This window comes from Serinus canaria, chromosome 2 (genome assembly GCF_022539315.1).
Source record: "Serinus canaria isolate serCan28SL12 chromosome 2, serCan2020, whole genome shotgun sequence".
Lineage (NCBI taxonomy): Eukaryota > Metazoa > Chordata > Aves > Passeriformes > Fringillidae > Serinus > Serinus canaria.
This window is the reverse complement of record NC_066315.1, coordinates 113,467,639-113,485,433: the sequence shown is the minus strand read 5'-3', so window position 1 is coordinate 113,485,433 and position 17,795 is coordinate 113,467,639. Positions and strand designations below refer to the sequence as shown.

Genomic DNA, 17,795 nt, shown 5'->3' with positions numbered 1-17,795 from the left:
TAGTGTTCTCTTCATTGCCTTTTACATAAACAATATGTGGAAGACATCATGGTGATTGATATAAACTGATGCCACAGGAGAGGCACATTCTTATGGACCTAAGTATGTGTGTGGCTTTCTATTCAAAAATATTGATGATACAGTGGTGTGGGGCTGTACTTTTCTAGTTGGATAATTCATGTATGGGAAACTGAGGACCCACAAAAGTAATTTTAAAGTTGTAAAATTATAATCAGGGGTTTCACTGGTTTAGGGGCCACACTTACGATCATCATCTGCCTTTTTGCTCCCAGCATGGCAAGCTGGAGAACAGTAATTTATAGTATAAATTGTTTAACTTGGTAACTCCAGCGAAGCAGCAGCAGAGGGAGGAGAGAGCCCCTGCTCTCCGAGCCCTCGGCCGGGTGGGATGGAGCAGCCGGGCGGGATGGAGCCAGCGGAGCCAGGGGAGCCTGGCCTGGCCGGCCGGGCGCAGGAGGGCCACCGACGTGGCAGCAGCAGCAGCGGGATGTCCCGAGGTGGGCGAGGGCGCTGCCGCCCAACAGGTGCCCTCGGGAAGGCACCCAGGTACCCCGAGCCGCAGAGCCCCCCGGCATCCGGCATCCCGCACCCGCCCAGGCGGGAAGCGCCGCCTGCCCGCACCCCGCACTCCCGGGCCGCCCCCGCACGGAGCCAAGCCCTCGGGGCGGGCCGGGCCAGCCCTGGTCCGGCGGGCAGGCGGCTGCGGGACGGTCGGGAGCCGGCGGTGAGTGCGGGGGGACCGGGCTCAGGTAGGGGGCGAAGATGTGACTGCTGGGGCCGGGCCGGGACGAGACGGGACGATCCGATCCGATCCGATCCGATCCGATCCGATCCGATGGGACTGTGCGGGCTCTTCTTCTCCTGAGCCTCTCCTGTCCCGTGCCAAACACTGTAAAGGGGGTGGTGCTGCCTGAAGCAGGATGAAAACCGAGGCTCGTAAGTGCCAGGGCCAGGCTTTTCCCTGTGGCTGGCCAAGTGCTGGCAAACGGGAATTCGCTGGAAAAGACACAGGGTGTGGGAAGGTTCCAATTGCCTGGCTTCCGAAAGAGGTCAGGTCTCCTGCTAAGAAGGACACCTTCCTTCCGAAGGTTGATATCACACCCGTGTGTTCAGTACTTTTTTTGTCAGCTAGCATCAGCTTGCTGCGAAAAAAAAAAAAGTGCTATCGCTGTAATACACCTGCCTAAAATATATGTTTCTAAACCGTCTCAAAGCTAGAGTTGGAAGGGGAGGAAACAGGTCTGTAGGATCTAGAGGAAGACAGTTGCTTTACTAGTAAGGTAGCTTTCACAAAGTCTATAATATTATATTTTGTATCTGAACAGAAGAACGCTGCAAAAGAGCTTGCTGTTTGAAGGTCGACCTCTTCTTTTTTTTTTCAGTCAATATCCCACTATTGTAATGTATTGTGTTTCTGGGTTTGCACAACAGAAGAGTGGTGCTTGTACCTGAGAAATCATGTTCAACTTCAGATGCATCCAGAAGTTACTACAGTACCTGAAATTTTTTATTTTTTTAATTATCGAGAATGCCTTCTGTATATTTTCTCTCCGCAAAAAATATTTTGCTGGTGAAATAGTACTTATTACTGGCTCTGCAAATGGGATTGGAAGGCAGGTTGCCTTAAAATTGGCTCCTTTGGGAGTAACCTTGGTTCTTTGGGACATCAATGATGAAGGTAACAAAGAAACGAGCAGGCTGGCCCAACAGAATGGAGCCAACAGGGTGTTTGTCTACCACTGTGACTGCAGCAGGAGGGAGGATGTCTATGAACAGGCAGACAAGGTAAGATCTGCGTTTTTGCTTCTTTCTAATAGAATATCCTATTGAATCCATTGGCTTTTTAGAAACCATCCCTAGAGGGAAGTAATCATGTGGGGCAATGTCTTCCTACTTTTGAATAGTTTCTAGATGGAAATTAAGCTGTGGTTGCAACAAAGTAACTGGGTTTAATCAGGTTTGTTGAGATTTATCCATTTCTATTCTTCATTGTGGGATGGTAATGTTTAGATTAAGAGTGTGGTAAAACCTGCAGCAGAGGTTTTCTTCATATATTAACCCATATAGCTTTATAGTTTCTCTAAGAAATCAATAAATAATTTTAAAAGAACTATCAGTGCATATTGTAAAAGGGGGATTATTTCTTTGCCTAATTGTTTAGAAAGGAAACTTGTTCTTTAAAGGTGATGTGGAATGACATGTCTTTTTTCAGACATGTCATTGGGATGGGGCTAGTCTCCAGTCAAATCAATGATTGAGCTTCAGTTCTTTTTTTGATCAGTACAGGTGGAAAATAAGGTAAAAAGCTCCATTTTCAATGAAACTTCTCTGATGTGCTGACCTCTGCTTTGTAAACCATTATCTTATTAATATTATTGTCAGAGTTCAGAAATTGGACATTGAGTTAACATGATTAATTTTTACTTTTCCTTAAATTGCCTGAAAATGCTTCTTGGTGTAACTTCACTTATAATCCAGTTGGCCACTCTGCAAACTTCATCCAAGTGTAAATTTCTGTTAAATTCTCAATGTCTGTGCTTATATACATGACTCAAGCCACATCTTTGACACTCTGTGTTTGAGGGCATACATCAGAGAAATTAGTTAATTTATTTTATGATGTGAATGTTGATAGATTGTTTCAGAATAGACTTAAAATGTAACATTAATTTTCTATTTCAAATTTTTTATTTGTGGGTGGAAAGGTGGGGACAGGGGAGGGCTCAGCTCTCTGTTTTGTGGTTGTTGTTTTTAATTTTAACCAAATCAGATTAAGTCTTTCTGAGCAAGATAATGAAAGTTTGAAACACCTTTTTTCTCAAGAACTGCTCTTGAGGAAAAGCACTTTTAAAAGGTAAGTTGATTTCAGGATCTGTAAGTGTCTGGAACTGCAATTCTCATGCTTTCAAATCAGCAAGTGTTTCTTTTACCCATACTCATAAGTAGCACGGGGGCCACAGCTCACTCACACTGTAGACAAAAAAAAAAGAACATTTAGAAATTATTCATTTGCTCTTACTTTAGCAGAGTCTCAAAAGGTTTGTTTTGTGCCCTCCAGTAATTTTCAATCTCCAAACACATTAACCAAATCAGCCACAGGACTCCAGCCTGTGGAATTTGCTGTGCCCAAATCAGCAAACACTATTCTGAAGTGCACAGATTGACCTGCCAACAGAAGCTTAAAGAGCAGCTCAAAATTTAAAAATTGCTGTTAAGGTGTCAGATTATTGTTAACAAAACCAACATATTCGCAGATATTTGCACGTATTGTTCAGTCCTGGTGGAGATAAAAATTTTCTTAGATGAAGAGCTTTTCAAATATGGGCCTTCTCTACTCTTGGAAATACCTGCAAATTTTTGATTGGTAATATGCAAAGACTTGAGCTTGGACACAGAAGAGAAAACAATAGCAAGGAAGTTAAATTGATTGGTTTTATTTGGTATACTCACTGCTGCAAAGCATAAGTATTTTCCCATAAAGTAACTTTTGCTTCTAGGAAGCAAAAGAGACCATTGAAGTCTTTAAAGAAGAGGTTTTAGAACAAACTGGTCAAGTGAACAGCAATTAATTTTCAGGAACAAGAGGTGTCCACCTGGGAATTCTGAAGGAAATCAGACATGGATTTGGTGGGCTAGAAATGCAGAATGTGTATTTTGCTACAACAGATGATCAAGGAACAAAGCATAGTAAATATGCCAGTCTTAAAAGGCACTTGAGAGGACAAAAACACACTATGAACCTGTCTTACAGAAAACTAGTAGAAATTATGTTAACAGAAGAATAGACACCTAAAAATATACATAATGTAGAATAATCATCTTGACTTTTTCTAAATGAAAGCCAAGCTTCACGCATACTTTGTAGTAGTGAGTAAACAGGATGACCCATGCCATGGCAAATAAAATGCTGCCATTGGTGAGGTTATGTTGTCATGTTAAGAAAAAGATCATCATATGGACTGACACAGCAGTTAAAAGAGTGGGGAGAAGGCACAGACGTGTTCCTCAAAGGAAGAATTGAGTAATCCTGCCATACTGAACAATGTCTGGATTTGCATTCATTTATGCAGGTGGAAAGGTGCAACTATCTGAACCCTACTTGTCAGTGAGAAGGCCTAAAACTGACACAGCTGGAGAAATGTCAAACAAATCTTCTTCACTGAATGCTAAGGTTCTCCGAGAGAGACAAAGGAAGGTCAAATGTTGGGGCACCAGATCCAATCACCTGTTTCCAAATTGCCAGAGAGCAGCACCTGTAGGATTTTAATGTTTTTGTGGTCATAACATAATTTCTGAGACCGCAGATAATCATCCACCTTTAGCAGAGAAATCTGTGAGATTTATTCTTCATACAATAAGTAAATCTTGGCCAGCTGCTTTGATACAAATCCAAATCATGGCACAAAGTCTTTTGAAAACAAACCCAAATGGAGCTAATGATGATTTTATCTGTCTGTTTCATGGTAGATGCTGTTGTGCTCAGATGATGTTATCCCCCAGTTATCTGAGATGAATTCTTTCAGTTATCTGAGATGAATTCTTTCCAGTTCAGTAGAAATTCTATGGAGAAGGGGTTGAGCAGGGTTAGCAGAGAAATTCAGGTTCTCACAATACCAAAAATAGGGGACTGGAAGTGTTCTGACTGCAGTTAGGCTCACAGTGCACATTAAAGCTGCATAATGTTTTACCTTTGGTTTCTGTGGAAGCCAAAAGTATTCTGAAGTTCAGGAAGTAATTAGACAAATCTGGGGAGGAGGGCAGGGTGAGGAATCACTGGGATATAAAGACAATGATATAGGTATCTTATAGCTCTCAAAAGACCCTAAATTGCAGCAGGTGAAAAAGTGAGCACACAGGAAACCTTAGAGCCTGGGTCCTTTTTTCATATGAATTTGATCTGATGCAATACAACAGTTCTTGCATACTTATGTTTTCATACATATCAATTATTGCAAATGTTACTAAAGGTTTTCATAAATGAAGCACAAGATGTAAGGATAACTTCTAAAGCTTTCTTTTTATCCTTTTTCTATTTCTTTTAATTTAGGTTAGAAAAGAAGTTGGGGATGTTACTATTCTAATCAATAATGCTGGCATACTGATTGGGAAAAAGTTCTGTGATCTTACAGATGAAGACTTTGAAAAGACCTTCAGAATCAACTTCTTTTCTCAAGTCTGGGTAAAGTTTTTGTGGGTTTTTTACTCCTGAGTGACCAAAAGGTACAGACAAGTGTTTTAGTGTGACAACCACAGTGGTGGCATCTACCTTAAAAACTCAGCTGGGAATAGGGATGTCAAGGACCTTGATTGGGGGAATAAATGTTTTCATTATCATCCTGTAATTTGAGACAGTTTCCCCAGTATGTCTCAGCAATGTTGACACAAACCTGCCTGGGCACTCTGGTAAATTAAAGTTTGTGCAGCTGTATCATGAAACACACCCTACCTGCAAGAGCTGTGGTTGAAAGGAGAGTGCTGACATGATGGCATGTGACTTCCCTGCTCCTGATGTTTCCAAAGCATCTGAAGGCTTTGCCTAAGAGACTTGCAGCATTCAGGGAGACACAAGCATGGTTTACTGGCAGACTTAGCAGTGGTACACTTAGGGTTGGACTCAGTGATTTTAAAGACCTCTCCCAGCCTAAATAATTCCATGATTTTATGCTGCACATGTTGCCCTTCAGGCTGTGTTTTCATTTCTAGTCACCATCTGATTGAAATACATAGAAAACTAATCCAGCTAGTAAGAATTTGTTTTGTTTTGTTTTTTTACCTATGGAGAAATTTGCAGTTTTTGGGGGTCTCAGTAGATTCAGGAGAGTTTTTTTGTGAGAGAGTGTTACTATTGCCCCCTCTTGCATTTTTTGTTTATATGCCTGAGTGAACAGCCTGCACCAGGGAAAAATACAGCATTGCAACCCCTTTGTTAAAAGGCATTTCTCAATGGAAAATCATTGCAGACAGAAGTTCTCTGAGTATTCCCCAGTCACACTGTATTGTTCTTCCAAATACTTGAGGAATATGGACTGGGAGAGGTGTTCCCCCTGAAAGGGCTGAACAAACCCAGGGCAGGAGGATAGCAATGTGCTAAGCCCTCACATCTGGAGCCTAATAGGATTCCTCAGCTATTGAAAAAAAAACGTTACTGCTCTTGTCTCTTTTTCTTATCTCCCCCTTTGAAAACACTAGCATTCTTCCCAGCTAGCATCACCCACAGAGGTGTCCTGGAGCGCTGGAATTGTCAGGCAGCTCGGCTGGTAACAAAAAGGACCCATGGACAGCTGAACTCTCCTTAATGTGTTGGCTTCTAGCTCCCTCTTGTGTGCCAAACCTTTAGCAATAGACAAATTGTGAGGAGCCAGGAAAGCAGAGAAAATACAAGTTTTGCTGCTTTTAATAAGATGTTTTTAGTGGTGCTAGATCTTCAGACAGAGAGCAGTCATTCAAGGAAATGCTGTCTCTCATTTAAAAATTGTTACAGAAATAAAATGTCGTTTGGGCTTTTTGTATATTGAAGACCCAGAAAGCAAGTCAGGTTGTACCACCTAATTTTGGAAAGAAACATTTTTGTTATGCCTATTTATAAAGGGGATTTTAAAATAAATGTATTTCTATTCTTTTAGACTTGCAAGGCCTTTCTTCCAGCCATGGTGGCCTGTAACCGTGGGCACCTGGTTAGCACAGCCAGTGGAGCTGGATTACTGGGACTCTACAGGCAGTCAGGTAATTATTGTCAACTGCCATTACAAAATAGATCTACATGCTAATCACTTTTCTTGGATGCCTCATAAATGCTTGGCTTTAGCAGCCTGTACTGACCAGAGCCTGTGGGTGCCAGAGGTGATGGTGTGCTGGAGTGTGATGGTGTCCCATGCCTGTGTGACACAGGGAGCTCTCTGCAGGTTTTACTGTCTGGTCACAGACTCTCCTTTCTCCACACAAGAAGGACAATTCAGCTCTTACACGTGCAGTGAGAGGGAGCCCTGCATACAGGTTGTGCAGTGCTTTCCCATGACAGCTTTTCTACAAGTGAATGTTCAGAGACCTGAGACACACAAGGGTTGTAACCTGGAGCTACACATCCAGGTGGTTTATCAAGTGCAGAAGGCATTCTGGCAGACTTTTCAATAAAGTTAATTGGAATGATGTATGCTTTAAGCGATTTAAAGCTCAGTATTCTCAGCTGTTTCCCTCAGGAGAGCAGTCTGCTAGTCTAGCCTATTTCATCAGTCTGAGTCTGCTTCCCAGTCTCTCCTCAAGCCTCTCTTACATATTGATTGTATCTCTGAGATCACCCTATGAGAACTTGAACTTCAGTGTAAATAGGATCTCTTGTTTCTTCTGCTGATTGATGGTGTTACTGTAGTGTTTACTTGCCACCTGTTACCTAGGGGTTACCTTGGTATATTGTCAGTATTTGGTATTGATAATACAAGTCACATTCAGCTTTCATCATATATCTGTAACTTTCATCATATAACTCATGGGAGGGGGCCTTCCCATCCATGCAATATTACCTTTTACACCTTAGGTATATATTTCTAGGCTGTGTGGTCCCATCATTCACTGTGAGTGAACTCCTGAAGAATAGCAAACTACTTCTGATGCCAGTCCTTGGAGTCAGCCTTTTAGCAAAATTGGATTTCTTTATATCTAGCAACTATTTTCACACACATTTGAAAAGGTTTTAGGAAATTACATGTAAGGCACTGTATTAAATTAATTTCTAACCATTGGAAAACTGTAGAATAATTTGTGTGGGAAGAAATCTGTGAAGGTCACTTGCTCCATATCCCCAGATAAAAACAGGCTCAGCTCAGGTTAGGTTGCACAGGGCTGTGTGAGAGCAAGTTTTGATTATCTCCAAGGATGGGGTTCCATACATTCATCAAACAGTAAAAATCAGATGAATCTTCAGTCTTCCTGAGCAGACAAAATGGTATTGTAGTTGCAGGGCAAATCAGAAGTAATAGGCTGAAGCAACATTTAAGTAAGATATTTTTATTTTACCACTAGAAATAGTTCTTTCTGAAATGTAGCCTGTGATATTAAAAGTTGAAGAAATTCTGAACTGAAAGAATGCCTGGTTGTTATAGGAGTATCTGGAAATTTACAGAAAATGCTGAATAAGCTCATTTGCCTATATCTTTCTATAGAGCACTGAAAAAAAAAAAAAAAACTCCTCTGAAAAGGATTCAGTTTATCCTTAGGCTTCTGTGCATCATATATGGGAAGAACCATTAATCTCCAGAGATGGATCACCAATATGCTTTAAATACTAATTACAAGACTGCCAATAATAGGACCAAATAATATTGTGGCTTAAATGGTATTACAAAGAATTCCGTTCTGTATATGGCTTTTACTGTGGTGCTTTTAAGATTTTGGATATTTCTCTTTTCTAGATTATTCAGCAAGTAAGTCTGCAATCATTGCGATGATGGAAGCCATAAATTCAGAACTGCATCATGGAGGAAAACGGGGCATTAAAATCACAATCATTTGCCCTTATTTTATTAGTACTAGGTTAAGCAAAGGCTTCAAAAGCGCGTAAGTAAAGCTTAGATTTGTACTATTTCATATATAAAAAATTATTGCCACTCACTGGGCATATCATATTCAGTTTTTGGTTGGTTGATTTGATTTTCAATTCAGTATTTTTGTCCTATTGGCACAGACATAAAGAAATGCAAGTCTTGCATGCAGTGAACAGCAAGAACTGTGCAGTAACCTCACAGTCAAGGAACAGCTGGGGATACACAGCAGTATTTAAGGGTTAAGGGAACCTTATTTGTCAGGAGAGTGCTGATGTTCTCTGCCCCAAGTAATTTTGGGAATATAATTACAGTTATGGCTGTCAGGATACCCATGACCTGTCCTTATTAACAGTCTGTGCTGGTAGGCACTGTACTTCTGAGTGAGAGCATCTGTGGTGATGGTATCTGGTGGGTGGCTCTGTGGCTGCACTGATGGGAGAGGCTGCAAGCACTGAATGAGCCATTGCAGGAGTGCAGTACCAGTGATCTTGGTTTTTCAGTGCTCTACTCCTGCTTGCACCATTCATCACTGTGCAGCAGCATATGTATGCAGAGCAGAGCCCTCCTCCTGGCTGGTGACAAGCCTGGTCCTGGTCTATTCAGCTGTCACCTCAGCTTTTACAGCAGAAAGGGACTGCTGAAGAACAGTGATGCATAGAACAGCACATAGTGTGGCTGAGCTTGGAAGTTTCCAAAGCTGCAATCAGTGTGGGTATCAACTTCATTGTGGTCAGCTTACAAAAAAGTCATTAAATTCACAATATCATCAAAGTGTTTTCAATTTTGATGATAGTGGGAACAAAAAGGTTTGGGGATCCCTTTTCAAGATCCCTATGTGAGGGGAAGGGGGAAACGCATAAATTATTCAATTATGTATGTGTGTGCATTTATCATGAAAGTAAAGTTTTATAACTTTGTAACCCTTTTTTCTTGTTTTACAGAAAACCCTGTTTGTTTCCTGTTTATGATCCAGAGTATGCAGCCAGCAGGATCGTGGATGCAATTAAAAAGGAGAAATTTTATCTGATCATGCCTCCAGCTGTATACTTATTTGGTCTCAAAATGTAAGCATGTGACTTGTCTTCTAGCATTACCTTCTTTCCTTTGCCATTTGTCTGTAAAATCAGCAGGATAGTTTAGTCCAAACAGTCCTTTATTTAATATTCCTGCAGTCAGTCCAGATACCCAATTTTAAAGAAAGAGTGGGTTTGATTTTTTAATAATCTAGGTGAATAACATTCCTCTGACCTCTTCTGTCTATAAGAAAAAATGTTTTAAGTTGCAGTTGGGTATAGAAACTTCAAAAATTTTCCTGAGATGGCACACAGGGAGCAATGCCTGGTCCTGCACTGTCTGCTTCCAGTCCCTGCTGCCACTGCAGGCTGGGCTTTCACAAAATGTCTTGCTCTGTCATTCATTTTCCCAGTTTATAACATTGAAGTGCCAAATGTGTTACTAGCAGACATTAGAAGAATTGAGCACATATAATGTATTTGCATTTGTCATTTCTTTATTTACAGAGGACCTTTATCTAAAAAAAAAAAAATAGGCTAACTCAATGTTTGTCTCCTCAGTTTCCTTCCTAGAAAAGCAGTGCGGTTCCTCGAGTCTTACATCAAGTTCCCTGAGAGCATGGAAGAAGCCTTTGGTCAGAAGAAAAAGGATTGAAACAAAAAGTATCATGAAAATCTCAAGTGCTATCTAATTGAACATTTTCAGTAAAAAAATAATTTTAAACCCTATTTATTCCTTGACAAAAAAATCACTTCTTTTATGTTATTTTACATTGGCCAGCATGCCATTTAATTCTTCACAACTGTCTTTTAAGCCTTTATGTTTGGCAGTTTTCTGAAAAACTTTTGAAAAAATCACTAAAATCGAAAATAAATTAGGTATTATGTTGAATGACCAAGCAACAGCTTTGCATAGACTGTACTGTTTTTAGACTAAAGATTCAATGAGGTATCCTATTAGAGTGGAACACAATTCTGTTGGAAATCATGGGAAAATGAAGACAGGAGGAATACCTGGAAAGTTATGGGTGAAATCTCTCCTTGTATCTGGGTAGAAGTCACAACCATGTTCTTCAATTGTCTTTAAATGAAATTAGAACGTAAAGGTCCTAAAGAACAAAAAAATTCCTCAATGGCAGAAGTTTAGAGCTTAGTTACACAAAATATGTGCTGATACTTGATTGATAAAAATCAATCCTCATGTAAATTTTCAGAAAATGCTAACATAAAATGTTCATAATTGGCTTAATTTAAAAACTAACAAACTGCATAGCTGAATAGTGAATCTACAAAGCCTAGTTCATAAAACCTTAAGGAATTACAGAAAACATTTAACAGTCATCTATTGACCACGTTTGCCAACATAATTCAATTTAGTTAAGTTGAATTCATAATTCAGTTGTGCTTAACTAAACTCATTCTCACAAGCTCCCAGATACAAATAGTTATTAGAGTACACACTAGTGAAATTCCTGTGTTTCCAAAGCATGTGTGCATTCAATAAATTTTCATGTACCAGTAAATATTACAGGGAAACTTTTCTCTGAGTGAAGGAAAAAGCTGTCTGAAGTTCGGCTCTTTGGAAAGCAAAATATTGATTTATATTGTTGAAAACTCTCTAGGTGATGAGTAATTAAATATTATTTTCCCTTATTAATGAGACAGCAAAGTCTAAATTGCTTCCTGCAAATACCAATAATTTTCTCAATTGCAGGCAAATATGTTGAGTATTGGGATTCCCTTGCTCTGCATGAATGTCACTATTTGGCCCTAGATCTATGATCATTTTTAAGTATGATTACAGGAGTCAGTGCAAATTGACATGACATTATGTTTGGGAATATGTTGAGAGCCTGAGCATCTTAATGCATAATTTCATTGCTGGTGCTGCAGAGCTTAAGAGCAGGGCTCATGAGGTGAGAAAAATATTTTTAAAAGTGATTTGTGAAAAGAGACTCCCGCTTGAAGTCGTGTCACATGCTAGTGACATTAATATATGGTGGACTATCCATCATTTAAATGTTAAAGGTTTCAGGATGAAATATTTGCAGGCTAGGAGCTCATTGTGAGGGCTCACTTTTAAGGATACCTTTCTTGTTTTCAATTTTCTTAACTAAAGTGTATCTATCTTACCACTTACATCTGCAGTTGTAAGTTCACAACCATATAGGCAGGACATGAGTAGGTTTAGAATAGTTCAAAGAAAATAATACCCTATTTTCTAAGCTATGTTTCACCTATTCTGCACAGCCACCCTGCAGAACCTTATTCTGTATTGCTGCAACCTCAGCCAAGGGCACTTTTGGCTCCAACTTCTTCTCAGGCTAATCTGCTTGTCTCAAGAAGGAATTTGTAAAGCTTATGCTTTCTAAGTCTCACAGTGATCTGTCAGATCTTCTTATCAGTCCTAGAAATCAGTAATTCACTCTTTTCCATGAAAATGCCAGGAAAAAATTTGGAGTTTGGGGTTGGTTGATGGCGGTGGTGTTTGGGGGGAAGTAGTTTCTTTTTCATAAAGAAAAGAAGTGTGATAGATCCAGTAATACAATTCCGAAACTGTAAGACAAAATCTTCTTATTAAAGTTCAGACAATGCATTTGAATGGTGTTCATGTTTTTTAATAGAAAATTATCTTCATATTTTTAGTGTGCCACTTAAGAAGTATCTCAGACTTATCAACAACTCCTGAGAATTGTGTCCTTTTTCTGAGGCTTTCATCTTATTTTTAATTCCTCCATGACAAAAACATTTTTACAGGAGAAATTCTGTTACTAGAGAAGCTGCAAATGAGACTGAAATACAGTTTATGTTAATTTTTTCTCACTCCGTGTTCTCTGCAAAAGTGATGAAGAAAGGCCTGTGTTGCTGCACCAATAGTGAGATAATCTGTGATGTCGGTTTCTTGCTCTTGTTTTATGCCCATTGGCACAGCATGGCCCTTCAGAGCACATTTTTCATATAAAGGAAGTTGTAGTATTGAGTATCTTATGAAGAGCATTAATCATATTCAAATTATAAGCATTTTGAGAAAGAAACATCTGAATTATTCTGGGTCCCTTTGTAATCTAAATCTTTGAATAAACCTTAGAGGCAATGATATGCAACTTTGATTTCTCATTAATTTCATTCTTCTGCATTACTTAGTTCCTCTTTTACTTCAGAGTTTAATGTTTCCACCCAGATTCATTATGAGTTCCCTGAAAGTCATTATTGCAGTTTTCATAGGTGCTCAAGTTCTTCATTTATATACCTAAGTATGTAATAAAAGCCCAGAGACACTGAGATGCAACTTGCAGGAAATCAAGGAAACAACTGGGCTTTCCCAAAAATTCTGATAGCCTGTTCTGCTTTATCACCTGAATTGGCATTGCCCCATTAAATTAGAAAATATTTCCATAAAAGCCTCCATCTTTCTGAAGGTCTGATCACCCTCTATTATTTTAGAAGGATGGCTTTGATGGAAGACACTCTAAGAATACTCAAAGCTGAGTTGAGGCTAGTTTCATTTACTAAAATGAAATTTTTTTTTCCAAATCCTGCAGTATTTGGAGATTTTTTCATTAGTAACTTGTATTTTCTCAGCCTTGCTTTGGAAAGATGTTTAGTTCACAGTTCCCACAGGTTATGGGACAATTGTGGAGGGATGGATTTGGCACTGGAAGTCAGGAAATTCCCTGTTTCTCTGTCACTTACCTTTGTCTTTGACCTTATTTGTACCCTGAGAAACACCAAAAATAGTGAAAGCTGCATAAACTATGTATAGCTGTACTGTCCCTGTCTTTCATCCCTGCCCTGGGAAAAAGAGGCTTCATGCTTTTTTCATGGTAACTAGAAAAAGAATTTTCATCTATTTACTTTTACACCTAGAGAAATGTTATTACTTTATATATTGCCTGATGATTTTCTATACTTCATATAATTTAATGAGGAAGAAAGATCTGAATCAATCCAAAGAGCCCAATTATTGATGGATCAAAATTCTACATTGATTACTATTATGGATTTTTCTAGTTTCTTTCTGCAGTCAATACAATGCCTCTGTTCAATACTTCAGATTCTTCAGGATGCTACAGACTGCTAATAAAGAATGACTGTGTAATTGAAGAAAGAATTAATACAGCTCTAACTACCTTCTACCATGGCACAGAACTGTTGCTGAAGCCAAATAAATGGTCAGGTGGCCTTCATTAACTAACCTCAGCTTGGCAGCCATGCCTGAAGTAGCAGTGATCTAAAGAGTCAGGAGGCATTGCTCAATGCTTTCATAAACTCCACACTTCTGCAGTGCTCACTGATCAGGTGCACTGTGGTGGTGGAAGAGGTATTCTAGCAGTTGCTCTGTTGCTTCCTCTATATCTTCTTCCTCAGAAATGTAGTTAACAAATTAAATGTTAATAGTTCCAATATCCATTTTGGATGGATATTGGATTTAAAGTCCAACTGAATATTGGACTCAAAGATATTTTCTTTTCTGCAGCTGAATGGGCTGAGTAGAGCTGGCCTCAAGAGTCTGTCGTGTTGCCTGTCTGCCTGGGAGGATATGTTAGCAGGTAACAGGAGATAAGGAATTGGATACTCCTACAGAACAGGAAAATAAGCCAGAGAGTGTGATAGTCCTGAGAAGATCTTTGAAAGCTACTTAGAGTGTGACAGCAAATAAATTAAAAGTAAGAAATCAGGCTAGACCTGATGTCTACTTTGTTGTCTAAAGCCCTTAATTATCTATAGCTTGAATTTCCCTGAAGGAAGCTGAAGGAATATGAGTGCCTTAACTGCCAAACTGGCAGATCTAAGAGTCCCCATACAAACTAAGAGAAGACCCATGATTCTAACCATGTCTGCCAAAGCAGGAGACAAGAGACCACACTGTGGGACCGTGCAGGAATGGAAATTAGAAAGAAAATTCTTCCTTTTCAATATTTAAGCCATGTTACATAGGACTCTGCTTGCCTAACACACATCTATTTACCACTTGGTAAACTGGTGGTGTTTATTTAATATACATAATTCTTTAATATATCATTTCATTTCATAGCAGCTGGTTTCCTGTTTTGCAAGGGTTTTACAATGACTTTCTAATCAATTATTTCCTTCCATTTGCATTTTTACAATCTGCTTTCCGAGCAAGGAACATACTTCTACAAAAAAGTCAGAAGCCACTGCAATAACTAAAGAATCAGAAAAATAAATACCACTTTTTTTTTAAATATGGAAAAAGTTTTTTATATATCAGCAGAGGCAACACACAGAATTCCTCCTCAAGAACAACCCCCACAATTAGAGAATCCTGGTAGAGATGTCACAATGGAAAACTTAAATTAATTCAACCACTCAAAATGGCAACTTGATGCATTGTTGGGATAAATTCTCATCACTCTGTAAATGAAAGGTGTTTCCATCTTGGAGATGGCATCATATCTAGTGACACTGATGATAACAATTAGTTATAGTGGTCTGTATTCCACCACAAGCAAAATGTCTTTAAAATAGCTCCTTCAATACTATTGCAACAGAGATGCATTCAGATACTTCTTAACCTGATAAAATATCTAAAAGGGAAGTGCAGAAGGCTGCTATTAGAAGAATTTGATGATACTACACTTGCAGCATTGTGTTGCTTTTGTAACATTCATGGGAAATGTCGTCTTTCTGGGGAAATATGAAAAAGAAGCATTTAACATTAGGTAGTACTTCATGCAGGAGAGAGGTTGTGTTTAATTCTTAAGTGCACAAGCCTTTTTTTTTCTTGTCCTAGTATTTTTATGTTTCCAGCTTTTTGATTCTGGTTTCTTTGCTTTCTTTTTAGAAAATTATCCTTAGTATTTTTTGTGTGCAAATTTACAATTTTCTCAGAGACAGTTCAGTCACTGGCAATCTTCTCTGAAGCTTTTGTATCATTCCTATTTCCCCCAAAACAATAAAATCAGAACTTCAGGTTGTAAGAAAGGCAGTTTGCTTTAAACTGAGACACAGCTGGACCTACCCTAGTGCTCTAGGTCACTGACAGAGAATGCAAAAAAGAACATTAGGTTATCTGGACAAAATGATGTGTAAGGAATGCTTGCCTACTAACAGGGCTGCAGGAGTAAGGAGGAAGGCCCACAGAGGAAGGTCGGGATTTCTTGTTTGTTATTATTGTTGATATTCATTAAAGGAGTAAATCTTCCAAAATCACGTTTATTAAATTGTGACATTTGGGAAAGAGGAGTAAACAAACAAGTCTGTGATCTTTTTCTAATTCAACAAGGAAGTTGTAAAAAGACATTTAAACTATGTCTGTAATAAACAGCCTTGGAACATTATTCACTTTAAGCTTTCCCATAACACATATTACCTGCTTTGGTCAAACATCATAATTAGCTGTAAAAATTGAAGTTTTTCCCTTTGTCTGGATCAGACTCAGAGTTTCCAAAGGGTATCAAGAAAGAAAAAGGAGCAGGAAACTTCTGGTTTTGCCCTTTATGTTTAGTCAAATGTGTATGAGCAGCAGTGCCTGGTACACTGTGGATTCAGAGTGTGATCCAGGACAGTGTTAGCTTCTCACAGAGCCTCAGCCTCGCTGCTGCCTTCTGCCTGGGTGGCACAACAAGAGGAAAGCTCTGCTTGTGATGTTCACCAGAGCTACAGCACAAAGACCCACCATGCTCTGCCTTCACTTGGCTCTTCTACCACACCTCTCATCAGCTTTGCTGTCTGGCACCTAAATGTTACTAAAATCTAACAGCCAAACAATATTCCACTGATTGCAAATACGAAAAAAAACATTTTCAAAATCTCATGGCTTGTAAATAATACCCATTTGCAAGAGACAAAGACTTCAAAGACTCTTTCTTCTAAGGAATACTTATCCCCAGACATTTATTTCAGCCTGTCATAGCCAGAAAGAACTAACCACCCTGCCTACAACCCTAAGTCACAACAAGACTGATGAAAAACAACAAAATAGAAAGCTAAATGGAAAAATATTTTGCCAAATCAGTGTGCAAACTCTCAGGTATGGAAGAGCATTTTGGTTTGCCTCCCTAGAATATGCTTTTAAGCAAAGGACAGGAATTACTGACATGAATCACAGTTTTGGTATAAAGAGCCAACAATTTGGCAGAAAAGGGATTTATCCTGAGTAGATATTGGCAGAACAAATTACATATGTGATACCAGATTCCACACAAATGTGCGGGGACAAAAACACAGAAGTTTGCAGTCATTTTGAGAAACATGTATCAGAAAAGTACTGGATAACAATGTGTCTCCAACAAACAATGTAATGCTCCCCAGAAATTCTGTAAAATAATGGCTATTTCACTAGTAACACACATTTCCATTTAAGCAGAAACTGTCCCTATAAGTCTGACAAATGCCTAGCTGACTGCTGGTCCACAGCTAAAATTTTCTCGTCCTGAAAAAAGGAACCAAGGAAAGAGTAGGTGAGTGAGAAAAAGGAAAAGTGTGTTAAAAATTGGCTGCCACTGTTCTTAGCACAAACAAGAGAGGCTTGTGCTTGTAAGTAAGGACAATTTCTCTGAAAAATACTACTTCACAATATAAGAAAGGCAGAAAAGCTGTCTTCCCTGACAGTAAAATTCTCTAACTAAACTAAAAATACAGAGAGAGTTATTTTTTTTTAACCAATCATTGTGAAACAGATTTGATTAATAAATTTCAAATGTATTTACAGCATTTTTCTAGATGTCCTATTTTTCTCACATAAAAACCACAGAATATACAATGCTAATGAAATCTATTTGAATTCTTTCCAAATTTTCACTTTATAATAACATGATAGCATTTGCTTTGCTTACCCATTAACACCTTCCTTTTAATCACCAGCTATCGTGTAAGGACCCTGCAGAGCCTAAACAGCAGAATGAATATTCCTGATGGTGCTGGTTTGAATTCAAAGTGCATTACATAGAACTGCAGCACAAGCTGAAGATTGAACTGTGCAGTACTTGGTTATTTAAGTTAAAATGTATTTGTTCACCTAAATGATCCTGCAGAAGTAAGCAAGTGATCTGCCTCATTTAATTTTAGTTATCTGGAGGTGAGGTGGCAGACCCAAACTACTCATTTCACTGCCTGATTTCTTTCTCAGAGCAGTAATTTATTTCTACCAGCAGATGAGGAAGTTTGGATGGATTTCCTATCCTGAGATGTCCACTTTATTGTTTAAAAATAGGATAAAGGAGTTTCAACCTATACTCCTATTGATATCAGCTCAAATATT

General features: G+C 38.9%; 1 protein-coding gene across 3 annotated transcripts; it reads left to right on the top strand.

Moving 5' to 3' along the window:
- Positions 1 to 657: 657 nt before the first annotated feature.
- On the top strand, positions 658 to 12,167 carry LOC103812400 (epidermal retinol dehydrogenase 2-like). Of its 3 annotated transcripts, none has more exons than XM_030238959.2 (7): positions 658 to 745; positions 1,404 to 1,806; positions 5,069 to 5,200; positions 6,645 to 6,744; positions 8,427 to 8,571; positions 9,500 to 9,622; positions 10,133 to 12,167. In XM_030238959.2, the coding sequence occupies exons 2-7, from the start codon at positions 1,480 to 1,482 to the stop codon at positions 10,224 to 10,226; spliced, it is 921 nt and encodes a 306-aa protein (XP_030094819.1). In that variant the 5' UTR covers positions 658 to 745; positions 1,404 to 1,479; the 3' UTR covers positions 10,227 to 12,167. The 3 variants fall into 3 exon arrangements, with proteins under 3 accessions (XP_030094819.1, XP_030094826.1, XP_030094830.1); XM_030238966.2 differs by having other exon boundaries at positions 689 to 770; XM_030238970.2 differs by having other exon boundaries at positions 700 to 745; positions 1,347 to 1,806.
- Positions 12,168 to 17,795: the final 5,628 nt, after the last annotated feature.